This window comes from Echinops telfairi, unplaced genomic scaffold (genome assembly GCF_000313985.2).
Source record: "Echinops telfairi isolate 266 unplaced genomic scaffold, ASM31398v2 ScPeMD7_18;HRSCAF=68, whole genome shotgun sequence".
NCBI lineage: Eukaryota > Metazoa > Chordata > Mammalia > Afrosoricida > Tenrecidae > Echinops > Echinops telfairi.
The window spans coordinates 25,488,335-25,508,286 of NW_022103915.1; the positions used below are offsets into that span (position 1 = coordinate 25,488,335).

Below are 19,952 nucleotides of genomic sequence, written 5' to 3' on the forward strand. Positions count from 1 at the left end.
AATTTATAAATTATCAAGGGCTCATGAGGGAGCGGGGAGCAGGGAGGGAAGGGAAAAATGAGGACCTAATGCCGGGGGCTTAAGTGGAGAGGAAATGTTTTAGGAATGATGAGGGCAATGAATGTACAAATGCGCTTTACATAATTGATATATGTATGGATTTTGATAAGAGTTGTATGAGCCCCTAATAAAATGATTTTTTTTAAAAAAGAAAATATAAGCTAAATGAATTTTCCAGCCTACTTCTATTTTTCATCTGTTCTTCCTCTGGTTTTTATTTTTTTCATCCAATATATCATATCCTAGTAAATACAGGGTTTGGTGCGTGGTTTTCCTGAGAATGTAGAGTACGGTGTGCCTGCATGTGTGCACCCTCTTACTCTCCGTCTCTTTCATTTTGTTTGGCTGTATCTTTGCTGTATACCAAACCTTTAGAGTTCCTCTACATGTCTGACAAATTAGCTCAATGAACTCATCCTCATCAATAAATTGATAATATTTTTCCAAAATTTGATTTGATTCATTAAAAACCCTAAGTTCCTGGCTATGGGGCTGGGAAGAGTTCCTGTGTGGTGCAAATGGCTAACTTCTGCTAACCAGAATCAGAGGCGCTTCAGGAGAAAGGCCTGGAAATTTACTTTAAAAAAAAAAAATCTGCCACTAAATGTCCTCAATGGTGTAGTGCTAGTGACCCACGTGGTGAGGTGATATATGAGGATGGGAGGCACAAAGAGGCATATTTTATGTAAGAAGTCTTAGCAGGTCGCTCTAAATTGTGCCACTTGAGCTTGTGTTTCATCTGCCTGTAAGAGTGACAAATAGGTGAAGAAAAATTCATTTGCAACACATTTTATTAAGGAATAAATTAAGATATTATACACAGACTTAGTACAGAGTTTGCCTGGATTTACAATTGGATCGTTTGTGAGGTTCCATTCATAAAGGGAGTAACACCAACTATAATGATTAAGGCTGTGGGTCAATGAGGCTAAGCCCTGGCTAACAGGGATTTGGCAGTTATCTAAGGATGTAACTTGGCAGGTGTGGTCTAATAACATGGGACCATATGAAATGCAGTCATCATCTATTTGAGATCTTGTGTATTTATCCTCCTTTTTGTCCTAACGTTGATTTTTGCCTCACAATCTGGTCTTCGGCAGCTAGCCCTGTCATCAAGCAAGGCTTGAGAGTGTGTATCACATTTTGCTTTTGCGCCCATATACCTATGGGCACTTAGGGGGTTTCCATCTTTTGGCTACTGTGACTAGTGTTCAGTAAGCATGGCTAGGCATGTTAGTTTAAGTATCTGTTATTAGACCTCCAGAAAATAGACCAAGGAGTAGAACTGCTAAGTTATAAGGTGACTTTATTTCTGTGCTTTGAGGACTCGCCATAGAGTTTTATAAAGTACTTTATCCTGGTGTGATTCCGTCCTGCGCTGCTGTGTATAGCGACGGCTGTGGTTTACCTCCGTTTTCTGTTTCTCTCACCGAAGTGCGTGTCACCACCCCATGGAAGATTCGATGGATATGGACATGAGCCCCCCGAGGCCCCAAAACTACCTTTTCGGTTGTGAACTAAAGGCCGACAAAGATGACCCCTTTAAGGTGGATAATGATGAAAATGAGCACCAGTTATCTTTAAGAATGGTCCATTTAGGTGCTGGTGCCAAGGATGAACTGCATATTGTTGAAGCGGAAGCAATGAATTATGAAGGCAGCCCAATTAAAGTCACACTGGCAACTTTGAACATGTCTGTACAGCCAACAGTCTCCTTTGGGGGCTTTGAAATAACACCACCAGTGGTCTTACGGGTGAAGGGTGGCTCAGGGCCTGTGCATATTAGTGGGCAGCATTTAGTAGCTGTGGAAGAAGATGTAGAGTCAGATGATGAAGAGGAGGAGGATGTGAAACTTTTAAGTGTATCAGGAAAGCGGTCTGCCCTCACAAGTGGTAACAAGGTTCCACAGAAAAAGGTGAAACTTGCTGCTGCTGATGAGGAAGATGATAAGGAGGACGACGGTGAAGATGATGATGATGGTTTTGATGATGATGAAACTGAAGAAAAAGCTCCGGTGAAGAAATCTCTATGGGATACACCAGCCAAAAATGCACAAAAATCAAACCAGAATGGAAAAGACTCAAAACCATCAACACCAAGATCCAAAGGTCAAGAATCCTTCAAAAAACAGGAAAAAACTCCCCAAACACCGAAAGGCCCTAGTTCTGTAGAAGACATTAAAGCAAAAATGCAAGCAAGTATAGAAAAGGCGCATTGAACAGCCCTGGGCACTACTGTTAATTAAGCACAAAGATGGGCAGAGGAAAAGGAGAGACAATTGTAGTCCATTCTGAGTATCATCAACAGTCCAGACAAGTCTTCTAGTTTAATCTCAATCGCCCTTTCCATCTAGTCCCCCTTACAGGCGGGAAGCAATCTCCTTCTGCTTTCCTTTGAATCAGTGCACCAAATTCTGCCCTCTCATGTTTACCTTACCTTTCTGATGATGTTTTATAGCTTTTGTGTCTCCTAGCTGTTCAATAAATATTTGAATTAACCAAGAAAAAAAAAGTACTTTATCACGCCTGCCATCCTCTCCACCATTTATTGTTTTCAGTTTGGGGTTTGTTTATTAGTGCTATAGCACTAAGTGAGTGAGTATTTCATTTTAGTTTTGATTTGCATCTCTCTAAAGGCTAATAATAGAAATTATCTTTTATATTTTTGTTTGCAGCTTAAATGTCCTCTTAAGTGAAGTAGTTGCTCACGTTTTTTTAATGGGTTATTTGGGGGGGGGGTTGTTTTTGAATTGTTAAAGGTTTATATATGTTTTGAAAATTAGACCTTTGGCAGGCAGATATGTTGTTCTTAAAGGTTTGGGTTTTTTTCCTCCCCCAAGCCTGTAGGTTGTAGTTTTACTCTTTTGATCAAGTCTTTGGATAAGTATAAGTATTTAATTTTTATGAGATCCTAGACATCTAGTTTGCCTTCCACTATTTGTGCCTTTGTAGTTCTGTCAATCTGTCTGTATCAAAATTAAGCCCCGAAGCTTTTGTCGGTGATTTGTTCTAAGAACTTTATCGTTCACCTTTAACATTGAGGTCTTGGATCTCTGTTGAGTGAGGTCCTGTGTATGGTGTGTAAAGTACTGACCCTATTTCATTTTCTTTTAGTCAAGATCCCGTTTTGCAAGCACCAATTGTGGAAGACACCGTACTTTTCCCACTGAACAGAGTTTGATCCCTTGTTAAAAAGATGTCCATGGATGATGGATTAATTTGGGGATTCTCCATTCTTTTCCATGTGTCTGTGTGTCTTTCCTGACACTGGAACCAGCTGTCTGGTGACTGTCGCCGTACACTCTGGGGGTTGGGGAGAAGGAGCCCTCTTACTTTATTCGGCTTTACTCGTGCTGTGGTTATTCAGAACCTCTTTTCATTTCCCGGTGAAGTTTGCTATTAATGTTTTCATTTCAGTAAAAACTCAGTTGGAATTTATAAAGTAATTGCATATTAGCTATAGATTGCTCTGGGAAGAATTAGCATTTTCCCAATATTAAGACTTTATATCCATGAGCATCGAATGTTCTTCCATTTATTTAGGTCTCCTTCCATAGTGTTTTATAATTTCCATTGTATATGTCTTTAAAATGCCTGGTTCAGCTTATTCCTAGGCATTTTATCTTTTGGGGGAGGGCGGAGGCTATTGTCCATGGTATTGATTTCCTTTTGGGTGAAAATTATGATTAAAATTTGCCCCAAACACTACAAGGTTAGATATGTGTTTAGTTTAAAACACTAAGCAAGGTAACTGGGACAAGGTCACGCAGCTCTTACTTGAAGCTAGAATTTGATACAGGGTTGGGGCCTCGAGGTAGTTCTTTCTCTTGGACACCTGTCTCATGGATTTGATGATTAAGGTGATGAATCTCCTATATGGTATGAACCTGAATTTTCAGAGACTAGCACCGACATCTATAGTTAGTTTTCTTTATTTCAAAAAGTCTAAGGACCCCTGGTGGCATTGTGGGTTAATCACTGGGTTGATAATCAGAAGGTCGGTGGTTTAAGACCACCAACTGCTCTGCAGGAGAAGGGTGAGGTGGTCTGTCTCTGAGATTTGTGAAGCTGCTCTGCTCTCCCTACAGGGTTGCTGTGATTTGGAATCAACTCAAAGGCAGTAGGTGAAGGGGTTTTCCCAACATGGGACAAAAGAAGAGTCATTCTTTTTCTAGACTTTCAACATTATTTCATAATCCAAGCGCCACTTTCCTCATCTTTTTTAAAAATCTTTTTAGACTGTAATATATGAATTGTTAATTTGTACAGCTTCATAACATAAGTGACAAGACACAAGTTACAAACCATGAGGGCTGGAGATAGGGAAATAATGGGACCATATTCATAAAACTCTCACTTTTGTGCATGCGAGCTGTTCAATTTTCTATTCATGAAAACAATAGTTCAATGGTAGATCATTCTGATTAAATAATCAGGCAACTCCTCACTTGAATACAAATAATACGCTACTTGGAACCACAATTATCCAAATAGTGTCTCAATTTTCTGGCAAAACCTTAATATTTACTTCATATTTATGGTATCTTTCAATTAATGAGGTATTTGTAATGTCCTTAGCAAAACATGAAAACTTCTCCATTGAAAATAAATATTATTTCAAGGGGAAGTATTAGTCTTTAAAATTAAGGAACATTTCTAAGTCAATACTCAATCATCCAAGTTTTCTGATTTACCTTTCAAGTTAATTGTTGTGATCTTTTGTTGATTATTTTAAATTCCTTTAAATTAACTTTATAAAGGTGTTTATTTTATTAAAAATCATTTTATTGGGGGCTCACACAATTCTTATCACAATCCATACATACATTCATGTGTCAAGCATATCTGCACATTTGTTGCCATCATCATTCTCAAAACATTTGCTTTCTACTTCAGCCCTTGATATCAGCTCCTCATTTTCCCCACTCCCTCACCGCTCCCCCTCCCTCATGAACCCTTGATAATTTATAAATTATTGTTTTGTCATATCTTACACTGTCCAACGTCTCCCTTCACCCACTTTTCTCTTGTCCATGCCCCAGGGAGGAGGTTATGTAGATCATTGTAATTGGTTCCCCCTTTCTACCGACCTTCCCTCCGCCCTCCAGGTATCGACACTCTCACCACTGCTCCTGAAGGATCATCTGTCCTGGATTTCCTGTGTTTCCAGTTCCTATCTGTACCAATGTACATGCTCTGGTCTAGGCAGATTTGTAAGGTAGAATTGGGATCATGATAGTGGAGGGAGGAAGCATTTAAGAACTAGAGGAAAGTTGTATGTTTCATCATTGCTACCCTGCGTGCTTCTTCCATGTGGGCTTTGATGCTTTTGAGCTAGATGGCTGCTTGTTTATCTTCAAGCCTTTAAGACCCCAGATTCTATATCTTTTGATAGCTGGGCACCATCAGCCTTCTTCACCACATTTACTTATGCACACATTGGTCTTTAGTGATCATATTGGGAAGGTGGGCACCCACTGATATGATTTTTTGTTCTTTGATGTCTGATACCTGGTCCTTTCTACACCTCATGGTCACACAGGTTGGTCTGCTTCTTCCATGTGGGCTTTGATGCTTCTGAGCTAGATGGCTGCTTGTTTACCTGTAAGCTTTTAAGACCCCAGATGCTATATCTTTTGATAGATGGGCACCATCAGCTTTCTTCACCACATTTGCTTATGCACCTGCTTTGTCTTCAGCGATTGTGTCAGGAACAAAGTGTTCTTGCATTGAGTAAGTACTTGAGTGGAGGTCCAATGTCCATATGCTGCCTTAATACTAAACCTATAAATGTATGCACATAGATCTATTTCCCCACCATCCTATATAAGGTGTTTATTTTTAATTACAGTAAACAAAAATAAAACAGGTCCAACTCTGAAGAATATGATACTGCTTTTTAAAAAAGCTAACTTCCTTTCAGGGAGATCCCAGGTAGGACAGTGCATTCTGTAATGGGCTGCAAACCACAAAGTCAGTAATTCAAACCCACCAGGCCCTCCTTGGGAGAAAGATGAGGCTGTCTGCAGTCATAGTGAGTTATAGTCTTAGAAAACCTAGGGAGCAGTTCTACTCTGCCACTGTAAGTTAATTTCCATTAAACCATTTGTTGCCTTAATTCTTAGTGGGATAGGTATAGAGGGGTGACTGGACCTGCCAAACTAATTGTGTCCTCAGCAGACCTGTGGGTTCTCTGCTTCATCATTTCCAAACAGAGACATAGCTCTCGATCTCCTGGGTCCATTCTAGCTCTGAAAATGCCAACCATTTGTGATTCTGCTGTGTCATCTAGCTATGATTACAGGACATGCCAGCCTCAAGTAAATCCATTTCTTAATTCTATAGAGATGCTCAGATGTCTTTACAGGTCCTCACACCCATGATACCCTTCTTCCTTCTCCCTCAGGTTTCCTCCCCCTAATTCTTCACAAGGCCAAATTTGTTAACTCGCTTGATACTTTCTGAAAGCACAGGCGGCCTTGACCTGCACACTGAAGACATAAATATGATTCTCAGCCTTTCAATGTGATTCAGAGCAGCATTTGTTCGAATTGCATCTATACTAAGATTCAGTTGAAATTTTATTTAAATATAAATAATACGTTATTTGGAAACTCATCGGTCCTGCAATAAATGGGATGGACACAGACCTCAAACATTGACCTTGAAGAATCACATGTCTTGAAAAACTCTGGGCACTTAACTGCAAAGGGAGACAGCAATAAAGCATGAGCCAAAGGCCACTTTGATGCAAGACAAGGGAAATATGAAAACTATACAAGTCGGCATTTAAATTCACCATGTTGCCTTGGACACTAGTTCCTTGGGCGCTCACTCAGGTGCAGCACTAAGTCCTGGAGAAGACAGTCTGGGTTTCTCTGACATTTTACTGTAAATCTTTGCCACAGTCTGACTTATATGTCTCTATGTCGCACAACTTAGCTCCCATTAAATTCTGCTTTTTAAAATAAACAAATTAGAGGGAGGGAAGGTGGGGGAGGGAAGGGAAAAATGAGGAGCTGATACCAAGGGCTCAAGTAGAAAGAACATGTTTTGAGAATGATGAGGGCAACAAATGTACAAATGCACTTGACACAATGGATGAAAATTGCATGAGCCCCCAAGAAAATGATTCAAAAAATAAAATAAACAAATTAGACAAGAGGAACAGAATAATGTAGCCTAGGTCTCTAGATGCTGTGCAGTCAATCAAATAAAAAAGAGAGAGGCGAGAGCAACAGCAAGTGGCAGAAAGAGCGAGTGTGTGTTGCAAGAGCTTTCTTTGGAAAAGATTGTACACACTTACCCCAAATGTGTCTAACTTTCACCTCTGTAAGATTCTTGGGACTCAAATTTGTCACCATGGGAACCACCTGACAGCTTCGTTCAGTGCCTCTAGGTAGAGTTATGAATCAGATTGTCTTTTTCCCTCAACACAATTCTCCTCCAGGCCATGCCCATGTGCAAAAGTGCACCCAGATGCCAGCAAACAACTGCATGTCATTTCCCTCCTTCCAGATTCTCTGTCAAGAAGCACTGTCGAGTTATGACTTATACATTTACTGCAAATGAGGTCCCGTAACAAGAAAAACTGTTGTTGTTTATTCATAAGGGATGCCAGACCATTAGCAAGAACATAAGGCTGCTGACATGGCTTATTTCAACATTTCCCTGAAATATCCCAAAACATGCCTCAGAAATGCTACGTTTCCTTTAACCTCTCTGAATAGAATGGGGAAGTCAATGCGGAATCAGACACTGCCATTCCTGCCCCAGCTCACTGTTGGCAGCTGCTTAGTTTTGCTCAGTGTCACTTAAACCCAATCAGTCCACTCCATCAAGTCAATTCCAACGCCTCACGGCCCTATGGAACGGAGGAGAACCGCCCATCGGGTTTCCAGGCTGGATTTTTCATGGGAGCAGAAAGCCTCATCTTCCTCCTGCAGAGCAGCTGGTGGGCTCTACTCACCAAGCTCCCGGGAAGCAACTCAATGTTGAATTCACTCGACCAGCCAGCTCCTCCAGCGTCACCTTAGGTAGTGGCGGCTAAGTTGATTCAGGTGCCCGATGTGTTAGACTTGAACTGTGCTCTGAGGGTTTTCAATGGTTGAGTTATTGCAAATAGATTGCCACGCCTTCCTTTTGAGGCCCCTCGACGTGGACCTGAACTTCCCACCTTGAAGCTGCGTGTGTTTCCCACTTGTATGAGCAGAGGAGTCAGAAAGAGAAGTCAGAGCTCCGCTTCTAATCTCACACTCTCCTAATGTTCTGCTTCATATGACAGTTAATGGGAGTCAAAAATGAAGTAGAGTAAGATGCTGGGCTGTGTTGGACTGAGAGCGTGAAAGAGGAAAGTCACATACAAATTGCAGGCTTCGTTAAGAAACGCTTAAATGTAGTCTGTGTCTAAAATCTAACTCAAACAAAAGAAGCCTTCCAAGCCCACTCGTCATTCCTGTTCTGACTTCTGAGGCCAAATGGAAACTGTCAAATGTGTGTCAATCTAAAAGTCCCTCGGGGCTTCTAAGTGTTGCGGCCAACATCATATGCTTACCAATTTTCCAAGGCCAAAAATAGTGCTTCTAAGTAACCATCTTGAAAAAACCTGAAAACCAGGTTGACATTTCCTTTTTTATCTCCCAGCATTTTGCAACTTCTACAACTGGCATGTGCTGGCAATTCATCAAAGCTTCACAATGAAGGGAGGCTCTCACCACTCTCTTCACCCTTCCCCTTATACATCGCAATCAATACTACCTCCCTGCTTCCTCATTTGGTCAACTCAAAACTGTGGTCAATCTCTCTTCCCCTATTCAATCTTCTTAAATCTGTCCAGCCTTCCCTTGTATCATCAAATTCCATACTTCATTTGAGCCTGTCTAATGCATTCAAATGCCTGTCTAACGCTGGTACATGTCTGTGAATCTCTCTCTACAGTAGGCATGTCTCCAGTAGACGATCCATTCTTCAAATGATAGTCATATCATTTCTTTACGACTAGCATAACACTTTTCGTGTAGTCAGAGTTTAACAAAGAATGCTGATTATCTATCTCCTAAATTGAGAAGAGGTCCACAGATAGGTTTTAAGTATTGCTCATAGTTTATAGCAAAATGCTGACTGCTACATGTTCTGCATATATTCTAGAGTTTCTAAGCAAAGTGATGTGTGTAGCAGAATCCTTGGTTTCTTCTACTAGTAGTGCTCTATGTCTGGGCCAACAGCCTGCCATGTGACAGATAGGTACATAGAGGGACAGAAAGGTAGATAGCTGTCATCAAATTGACTCCAACATGGTTACGTTATATATAATAAAGTTCTTCCCAGCCCTGTGTCATCCTCATGATTGCTAGCATATTTGAGTCCATTATTGTGGCTATTGTGTGAATATATCTCTCTGACACTCCTTGGCTCTCTGCTAAATATATTGTACTCATAAAACAATTTATCTCTCCCAGTAACACATCTGGGAGCGCTAGTGGTGTAATGAGTTATAACGTGAGCTACTAACCACAATGTCAGCTGTTTAAAACCACCAGCTGCTCCTTAGGAGAAAGACGAGGCTTTCTAAATCTGTACAAAGTTACAGTCTCAGAAACCCACAGTGGCAGTTTCTACTCTATCCTATAGAGTAGCTATAAGTCAGAATCAACTCAATGGCAGTGTGTTTCCGTTTTGGTTTGCGGGGAGTAATATGTTTAAGCAAGCAAACCATTCAATAGTCTGTTGTAATCTGACATTTTCACTGACTAATTTTCAGAAATAGATGGCTAGGTATTTCTTCCTAGTCTTGATCTGTAAACTCCACTGATGTCTACCCACCATGGGAGATCCTGTTGATATTTGAAATAACACTGGTAGAGCTTCCAATAACATAACAACATGCGAGCCACTCTGGCATGACAATCAGGGACATTCTAAATAATGTTTCAAGAGGATGCCAAAACAAGGCAAGGATAGCAAACTTGGAATAAAGATGCATATCAATTTGAATAAGTAACGGCTAAAGAAAAGCACAGACACCCTAGGCTACTAAACGATGGCAGGCGCTGGGCCCCGGGAGCCCAGGTGCTGGAAATCAACAGGGCAGCTCCACTCCTGACCCTCTGTCGGCACCATTGACTCATGTGTTCTTGACTCTGAGCAACATCTTGAGAGGGGAAAGGAAAATTCGTCTGGGCTTTTCAGAAATTCATTGGGAACCAGTAACGAGATGAAAAGTAACACTTCCTGAAAAGATAAAAATAAACTCTAACCCTGGCAATTTATTACACAGTTGCAATGAGACACAGAAGACACCGGGGTTCATGTCCAGGTGGCAGCGCATTGCCACACCTGAAATGTCATGTGTCTCTTTTACACACACATACCCAAAAGAGCGAAATGGAAGACTTGGCAAAGGAAAAAACAAAGGGGAAGAAGGAAGGAAAACGCTGCTGAGATTATTAATGGGGTGGACGGAGATTCCATGAATCTTCACACTCTGCTCTTGGCATGTGCAATTGATCATGGAAGATGCTGCAGTGCACTCAACAATTAGGACAAACTCGAAACAGGGGTGGCTGGCGAGGAGGCGTAAAGTTAAGCAGCTGGACCAGGGCAAGCGCTAGAGAGGAGTGTAGAGGAATGTGTACGAAGAAAGATTTGCTAATGATGATCTCCCTTGTTATTTTCACCTTTTACATGTGTCCTTTGTTCTCACTGCCACCTCTCTGTAACCAGGCATGTGGACTTCACGAAACTTCTAGCTACAAAAATAGAAAACAGCAGTCAACATAAACAAAAAAGGCAAACTCACTGTCACAGAGTCAATTCAGTATGATCTTATAGGACCGAGTAGAATTGTCCCACAGGGCTTCTCAGGCTATAAATCATTATTAAAGCAAACTGCCACATCTTTCTACCATAGAATGGCTGGTGACTTTGAACACACAATCTTATATGATTAGCAGCCCAACCCTAACCCACTGAGCCACCAGAGATTCCAGATAAGATCATCCCAAAAAAGATGAACGATCAGCTGGATTTTAAAGGAAGTGTAGGTGGATTATGTGCTAGACTCCTAACCTCAAGGTCAGCAGTTCAAATCCAGCAGTCACTCCACAAGAAAAAAGATGAGGTTTTCTGTTCCCATGAAGATCAGCAACCGCAGAAACGAAAGAGGCCGTTCTACTCTGTCCTATAAGCTCATCATGTATCAGAATTGACTTGATAGCAGTGGGTAAGGAGCCCTAGGGGCTCTGAGAGACAGACGTTGTGCAGCTATCCACAGGTTCTAAGCCAGCAGCTGCTCCTCAGCGGAGGAAATGAGGCCTGGGCTTCCTGAAAGACCTCCAGCCTGGGAAACCCCGCGTGAAGTTGTTGGAGACAGAATGGACTCACTGGCAGTACCTTTGGTTTGAGCTTGGTCTTCCAAGTTGACCAGAGTGCAAAGGACGAGAAACTAGAATCAAGAGGACTTATACACCTGAGGGCTTCAAGAAGTTTCTGAAAAAGTTCCATAATCATCCAATTCCATTTCTCTATGAAAAAATTTAAAGCCCCTTTGTTTTTGCCAAAAAGTGCAAAAGCAAGAAGTTCATTAGAAAAAGCATAAATAAACTAGCCTGGCTAAAGCGATCAGTCTTTTTGAGGGGAAGGGGCTTTTTTTGGGGGGGGGAATAGGGCAAGGCGAAGAAGGGCCACTAAGGCAGGCAGATACTAGCATGAAGTACAGCCTGCTAAGAAGATTCGATTTTATCCTGAAGAAGTGGAAGTCCATTGGAGATTTTAAGCAAGTGGCTGAATCAGATGCACTTTCCAAAGTCACTCGGCCTGCATGATGGCATCTGTTGAAGATGGGTCAGCCTGGATGGCAGGAAGCCATTTATGACACTACTACTGGAACACATCAGCCAAGGCAACACGATAGAGAGGGGTGCAGTTTTAGTAAACCATTGGATGTGGTTTCATTAGGTGAAGTGACTATCAAATGAAGCATATAAACCTCACAACAATTCCACAAGATACTAACTGACCTCTCTGCCATCGAGGCAATGCAGATGCATGCTGACCCTATCGGTCAGGGTAGAACTGCTTCTGTGAGTTTCTGAGACGGTCCCTCTTTAGAAAGTCCTTCTTCTGATTGGCTGACTCCGGGTAGTTTTGAACTGCTGACCTTGTGGATCACAACCCAATGTGTAACCACTACACCACCAGGGCTCCTCCCCATAAGAGAGGTAGGTATTAAATACCCACTTTACCAATGAGACAGCACAGTTAAGCAACTTGCCCCAGGTCATACAACAACAAGCTGGTCCAGATATCATCAAAATCTTTAGTGTCTGACTTCAAAGGCTATTTTCTTCTCACTGAGCAAAGCATCGTTTTGTCCTCCATGGGGTTCTTTTAATGTAATAAATCCTATGGTTTAAAAAATGAGTCAAACCTACATGCTTGCATAAGTTCCTAAGAGTCAGGAAACTATTAGAGATTTCACTCTACCACAGCCTGTCTTTTGCTTTAATACAGGCAGTAGGCTCAAACATAGCTTTTTTATGAACCATTAAATCTCTCTGTCAAGAGGAAAAAAAAAATCCAGCTATTGAGTTACAATTTTCCCTTCCTTGAGTTATCTGGCTACCTATGTAGTCCCTTGCTCAGCTTGTGGCTGGCCACGTTCAGACATCCATAGCCTGATCATATAACTTCCTCGGCATTGTCACTTGGCCAAGCTATCCATATTTGGTTCCTATACTCTTGCTTCATACATTGTCCCTTCAATTCTAATCTTGCCCGTTGCTTCTGTCTGCTCTACTGCCAACTTGTCTAGATCTTGAGAGATCCCATGGAAGCAAAAAGTGTAATACTCTTATTAATAATCTGATGTATACATCGAGTATTCTCACTCTTTCAGCCCTTTGTTTATTCTTTGAAAGTTTTTGTATGAAAATGTGATTTCTCCTGAGAAGACTCTCTACACCACCTGCTCATTTCTCCAAAAAAGCCTAGACTCCTCCCACCATTACTATGTCAAAGCATAATGAGGCAGAGGAGAGGAAATGGTACGTCTGGCTTTGGAAATAGTCGGGTAGTATGACTCGGTTGTTGTTCTCTTAGGGCTGCAGGAGAATGTGGGAAGAATAAAAATAAAATGTATCTGCAAGATGTTTCTAAATGGAACACAGCTATGACATTCTTATAGGGCTTATTTGTAGCTCTTTAAAAATAATTGACTACCTAATTAGAGAGATAGATCACATTGGTATAGAACATAGATACATGTAAATATTGCTTTTTATAGTCTCCATTTTAGAGATACAGACTTGTATAGCAGAAACCTCACTCAGTATTTTAACTCTTAGATTTTCTCTGTCTGCATTTATTTTCCAAAATAGGGCTTCAAATATCCATGAAGTGTTCCCTAGTTTTACCATCTACTTACCTCAGTGTAATTCCCGGATTCTCTAAAGAGAAAAACAATTTCCATCGCACACACATTAGTGGATATTATTCTGAAGAAGTCTTTCCCTTTAGCATGTTGGTTGAAATATTCTGATGACCTTGAGAGTGTAAGAGGCTTAATTTTCTTTATTTTTAGGCAACTTATTTATAGCCTGTTCATATCTGCTTGAAGTATCTTAACAGAAAAGAAGAGCTGGAAATTCACTAAGGACATAATTGAAAAGTCATTGTGGACCTTCAGAAGAACACGGATGGGTTCATCAGAGGTTCTGATGCAGTGGTTCTCAAACTTTCTAACGCCACAACCCTTTCAGACAGTTCCTCATGTGGTGGTCACACCCCAACCATCAAATTATTTTCGTTGACACTTCATAACTGTAATTTTGCTACTGTTATGAATCAGGCAACCCCTGTGAATGGGTCATTTGACCCCCAAAAGGGGTCACAACCCACAGATTGAGAACCACTGTTCTGGTGTGAAATACAAGCCTAACATCTGCTTTGTTCGAAACATGGAAAAGGTACTTAAACTCTGAATCAATATACCTGAACAATGCACAATGGTGCTACCCCTTTAGGGGTACCTTGTGAGCCTAGTAGAGAGAGGCAGACTGGAGAGAAAGTGAGTAAGTCAGCAAGGAGTTAGCATCTGAACTGAGATGTAAGCGATGGTTACTTTACCAGACAGACAGTAGGTTAAGTAGCAATAAAAGTAATGATAATAATGCCTAGGATTTACTAAGTGCTTACTATGTACCGAGCATACGAAAAGTGCAAACTCATTTCAACCTCAGTAGCTTTATGGAATGGCACTATTTTTCTTCTCCTTGTTTTATAGATGAAGATGTGTATTCTTATGCATGTTGCATGTGCTCAAGTAGAAAAAGCAACATCTCTAAGTCACAGTAGAGTGGAAATATAGTGTTGGGTGCATGTGAGGGGTATAGACTGATTAAAAAGGAGGAATCCAATGTGGGGACCTATAAGCTCTTGAATGTATGATTCTCCCTGGAGGGTGGCATTGTGGGTAAAATTAACTTCACTGTGATTTTCTCTATAGTAAATAGAGGGAATATATACCAGTTATTGGGATCGTCAAATTAGGAATTTGAGTCATCTGGAGAAGAAAGAGCAGTATCTGAGGAGAGATGGTGGAAGGCACTTCCATAGAAAGTTGCTTTGGTTTTAGTTTTGTCTTTAATATGCAAGAGCCCTGGGTATGTTTAAAGGCTAAGAGGAAGATACTGAAGGTGTACGTGGAAAATTAGGGGTAGACAGATAGATAAAAGCTTAGAAAGAAGTTGGGCTGGGGCATTCTGAGCACAAGGGGTGGGAGGAGTTCCCTAAGGGTGAGCGCTGTGATAGGTAAACCTGGAGCAGAGGCATTGGAGGAGTAAGTGCCTGCTGGATGAATATTTTCCTCTGAGAAGAAAGAGACATTTAAAAACCCATTCCTGGGTTTACAATGGGCATCGATGATGAAGGGAACTTAGTTGAAAATGGAAGTCGATGGGGATAAAGATTGAGAGAAGGTATGGCTTAATCAAAGACAGAAGTCTTCCGAGCCAGGATGCAGCTACCATGGGGACGAGGAAGGGGCAGAAACCATTTGAAAGGATTCTGGTTTGTCACAATCTAAGGGTCTTTACACTAACATCTGCTCTCACAAATGTTCTTCCCTTAGGTTGTTCATGGCTGAATCTTCCTGTCCCTCAGGTCTCAGTTCACATGTTTATTCCTTAGAAAGGCCATCCCTAAAGTAGCTTCACCTCTCACCCACCCCCACCCACGACACCCCCACTCACTCATGGTATCATCCCGGTTTTCTTTCTTCCTAGTGCTTGAGAATGCACACCATGTGCTCCTGAGGATGTTATTGGCCATCTGCAGCTCACCTCACACACTCTGCACACGTTCCTTAAAAACCAAAGTCACAAGGACAAAGACCCACCCGCTTTAGGTTTTGCGCTTCATTCATTGCACCCTCCCTGGGTGCAATGCACCCTCCCTGCTGGGTGTGCTGACGGAATGAGCTGGGAGACAGGGCTTCCAGGATTCCCAGTCCATGCTCCGGGATTCTGAGGCAAACCTTACAGTTTCAAGGCAAATGTTTAATGATCTAAGAGGTAATAATTTCAGGTAAGGAGGGTTAGAAAATTGTCTTAATGACACACAGTGAGAAAAAGGACATACCCTAAGTAGTCCAGTCACCTTAAGCCTGGAGCTCAGCTATCATAAATACTCTTCCAGAACGTCTAGGAAACATGACTTGTAGAAGCTGTGCCACTGAGAGACACTTATAATTTAAAGGGCAAACATTTTAAACACTCCAGATTAAACTACATTGCTTCCTTCTGATTTGCTAGGAAGGTTCCAAGATAAAAACACAAGGTAATAAAATCAAAGGTTTGACTTTGCTCCCCGCTTCTTTCCCATCTCTTGTCCTGAAGCTCTCTGGGGGACCTTCCTGCAAATCCAGCTCCCCGCACAGATGTCAGGTCAAGCTTTGCATCGGAGTGAAAGTTTGAACAATGCCGTTGAGAAGCCAGTGCCATTATGAAATCAGTGGGGTCGTCCCTGGGATGACCTGAGGGTGTGGGAATAGAGGTACCGCCATCAAAACCAACAAACTGGAAACCAGAGAGCTGGTGTTCCCTTTGGGGGTTAGCATGGGAATCAAAGCCACCTGGGCTTTAGAGAACAAGCTCTTGGGCCTTTCCTAGGAACAAATTAAATCACTAGTAGAGGCCCTTTGCCACGTGTTTCTGCAAAGTATTGCGGAATGTTTCTTCAAAGCTGCGCTCCTATCACTGAGAGAAGCCATTGACACCTCTGGTAGGTGAGCTGTATGCAAAGGAAATAAGGTATATCTCCCCACTGCATGAAGTATCTGCTGAGAGAGCCTTGTCTTCTGAATGAGTTCAAACGGGCACTTAACTGCAACCCAGGAACGAAAAGGCTCAATGCCATCACAGGAGGGAGGGAGCAACTGGGTAAGGGGAAATCAAATGCAGCAAATAAAGTTTGGAAGCAAAAACTGTGAAAACTACTATCCATTTTGATTTGGGTGTAGATGCCCATTATTATTATTAATAATCAGAACAATGATCATAATTTAATCCTAGAACAGGAGGCATGATTGGCCGCGTAGGCATGAAAGTCTTATAATCAGCCTGGCATCAGCTGTGCCTGGGCAGTGAGAGTGGGAAGGAATAGAGAAAAGAATTACAATGAAAAAGAAATTCACAAATATGAATTGAATCAGGCACATTATCTTAGGTGCCAGTTCAGGGTTTTTATTAGAAAATTAAATAGAGAGGCTAATTAGACTGCAGGAAAACTTCTATTGAACTCCAATTTCCACCAGGCCAGAAAATAAAAGAGAGAAAGTTGGGGCCTGAGAACGCAGAACTTTTCAAAGGACCAAGGTTCCGTTAGCTCGCATTCCAATGAAGAAACGGGGTTGGGAAACGCAGGATGGCTGCGAGAGTGGCAAACCTGGACCAAGATGTCCTCCAAATGGCTTCTTGATGTGTGACCGCTTCCACGATATTGCAGGACATGGAAAGTAAGGGTGGTCCCTCGTTGTTGTTCAATGTACTGTGCAAACTTGTGACGAAAGCCCTGCACTGGCTCATTTGCTTCCCACCTGGCATAGATGGCTGTGAGGCAATATCTCAAATGAGTGTCTCGGGTCTTCACTGAGGCATCCCCTGCGTTGAGCAAGGCGCCAGAACAGTACCAATGGGAGTTCAGAGGGTGAGAACGTGCAACTCACTTTAAGTGACCACATCGATCCAAACCACTGTCCACCTTTGAAAAAGGTCTTCCAACCAGTGGATAACAATGGAGAGAGAGCTCATTGCCCGGTGAGCCTTCTTTTCTCTAGCCCTTCGAGAGTGCACACAGATTGGTCACTTAATCTTAATCCGCCTGCACACGTGATCAAAACCTGAAGAATGGGATGTGAGAGGAAGACTAAATCCCGGTTCTGTGGTCTGCCTTGCTCGATGCACAGGATTTTGGAAGAACCATATCCTCACATTGGACCAAAGGAGAGCATCAGGATCAAGGGAGAAAAGGTGGAAGTTGTTCAGGAGTTTGCCTTGCTTGGATCCACAATCCATGCTCAAGGAAGCAGCAGCCAAGAGATCAAAACAGATACTGCGTTGGGTCAATCTGCGGCACAAGACCTCTTCAGAGCAAAGATGTCTCTGAGGATTAAGGCGCATCTAACCCAAGCCCTAGTACTCTCCATTGCATCATAGACATGAGAAAGTTGGATATTACATAAGGCAGACGGGAGAAGAAAAAATGCCATTGACTTGTGCTGGAGAAGAATATTGAACGTACCATGGACTGCTGAAAGAACATACCAATCTGGATTGAAGTCAGAAGGCTCCTTAGAGGCAAGATGGCAAGACTTTGTCTTACATACTTTGGACATATCTTCAGGACACCAGTCCCTGGACAAGGACATCATGTTTGGTAAAGTGAAGGGGCAGAGAAAAAGAAGAAGCTCCTATATGAGATGGATCGACACAGTGGCTGTATCAATGGACTGAGTTATCAGAGTGATTATGAGGATGGCGCAGGGTTTCATTCTGTTGTGCATAAGGGTTGCTGTGGGTCAGCACTGAGTCAAGGACACCATATCAGGGTTTGGACATTGACTGGGCATTAACAAAACCATATCAGGGTCTGGGCATTGACTGCTTCCTTTGCTTGCAACACGTTTGCTTATCCTCCTCTACTGCCTCCCTCTGTCCTGCAGAGCACCAGTCCTGCATCACATCTTCAAGATCAGAAATCCTTCACAGCCGAGGACTCTTTCTGTATTCTTAGTGTGCTGGGTTCCTTGCTATACATGCCATGACTGTGGTGGAAGAATCATTTCTGAGACTGGCTTTAATGCCTGCCTTCTTTGAAACAGGTCTAGCCCAAGGAAGGCAAGTAGCACACACCTGTCTTGTTGACCCCATCCATCTGTATCCACGGCCAGTCGACAGTAGCCATTATGTACTTATTGACCAAATAATTCTCCTTTTTTATTTTCTGCCACCATGCTGCATTTACATTAGGTTATGAGGATCCCTGTTGACACAACAATTAAATGCTCAGTTTACTCAACCATAAGGTTGGTGGTTCTAAACCATCCAGGGCCTCTATGGGAGAAATACCGGGTGATCTGCACCTATAAAGAATACAGTCTAGAAAAACTTCCAGGGGCAGCACTCCATTTCACCTGGGGCCCCAGGACACACACATGAGTTGGTAGCTCCTAACAACAAACAACCATCGAGCCAACTGGCCACAAAGACTCCCTTTTCAGATATTATGTCTGCCTTTCAAGCGGAATGCAGAACGTAGGTCTGCCAGAATCCCTGCGATTTTTGAAAGGAAGAAATAATAATAATGTCCACTCACCACCTGAGTCTCTCTCCCCTCAGGGAGACATGAGCGAGGCTGGGAGATCCAGCTGAGACCTTACACAATTGTCAAATTGTTCCCTTGGCCTCATTTAGCTAGCTCTTTAGGACATCAGATGTAACAGCGCCTGACATGACAAAGCCATCTCTGATATTTTCTAACACAATCGCCTTTCATCATACATTGCAAAGGAAGATGCTTCCTGAATTTAAAAAAAGATGCCGAGACGGGGGAATGTTTACAACAATGGAAAGGTGCGAGTGGAAAATGGAAAACCAAATACAGTGAGAAGGAAGACGGACCGCAGCTTGTTGAAAAGGAGGAAGGGAAGCACTCTTGTACCCCGATTCCTCTCTTGCCGATGACATGATTGGCATGGCTTTAAGTGATTCTATTTCCTCCTAATGATTAATATGCAAATTGTTGAATACAAGATAACAGAAACAGACTGCCTAAACATTCACACAAAATCCTCTTTAAAAAAAAAGCCTCTAAAAAAAAACACATGAATTCACCTGTAACTCTTGGAGTTACAAGAACATTTTTAGAAGTGTTTTCCATATGACTGTGTGGTAGCTTCTGCTTGATATTGGAAATGAATTCTACTATTGGTTCTCTTTCTTCTAATATTTTGACTGACTCCAGACCCTCTAGCAATCTTTGTTTTCTGTCTGGAAATGTTGTTGGCTTAGGGAGACCCTTACAATCTCCACCCAGCCCTCCCCCCCAGCGCCCACCCCCAAACACACACACATTCCCTCCTACTAGTGGCTGTCTCACTACTGGCTCCTGGCCCTCCCTATTTCCAGGGATGAACTCTTTGACTCTTTGTGCAATTAATCAATCAAATTCTCTTTGCTGCATATATATCTAACAATAACTTTCTGATCCTTCTTTTAGGGGGCACGGAAATTCCATCTATGCTGTTCTTTGGATATGTAATTCCTATAGAAAGACAGGACATTTGGGACTATTTATTTAACTTGGGGTAATATTTTTCTAGGGTTCCTACCAACTCA

General features: G+C 42.1%; 2 protein-coding genes across 20 annotated transcripts in view; one reads left to right on the forward strand and one right to left on the reverse strand.

Moving 5' to 3' along the window:
- Positions 1–19,952, reverse strand: part of NRXN3 (neurexin 3) — a 1,902,419-nt gene that overhangs the window by 148,348 nt on the left and 1,734,119 nt on the right. The window lies entirely within an intron of this gene.
- On the forward strand, positions 1,431–5,319 carry LOC101648116 (nucleophosmin-like). 4 transcript variants are annotated; one of them, XM_030884924.2, is made up of 3 exons: positions 1,431–2,081; positions 2,166–2,270; positions 5,305–5,319. In XM_030884924.2, the coding sequence occupies exons 1-3, from the start codon at positions 1,512–1,514 to the stop codon at positions 5,317–5,319; spliced, it is 690 nt and encodes a 229-aa protein (XP_030740784.1). In that variant the 5' UTR covers positions 1,431–1,511. The 4 variants fall into 4 exon arrangements, with proteins under 4 accessions (XP_030740784.1, XP_012859155.1, XP_030740785.1 ...); XM_013003701.2 differs by having other exon boundaries at positions 1,431–2,270; XM_030884925.2 differs by lacking the exon at positions 5,305–5,319 and having other exon boundaries at positions 2,166–2,356.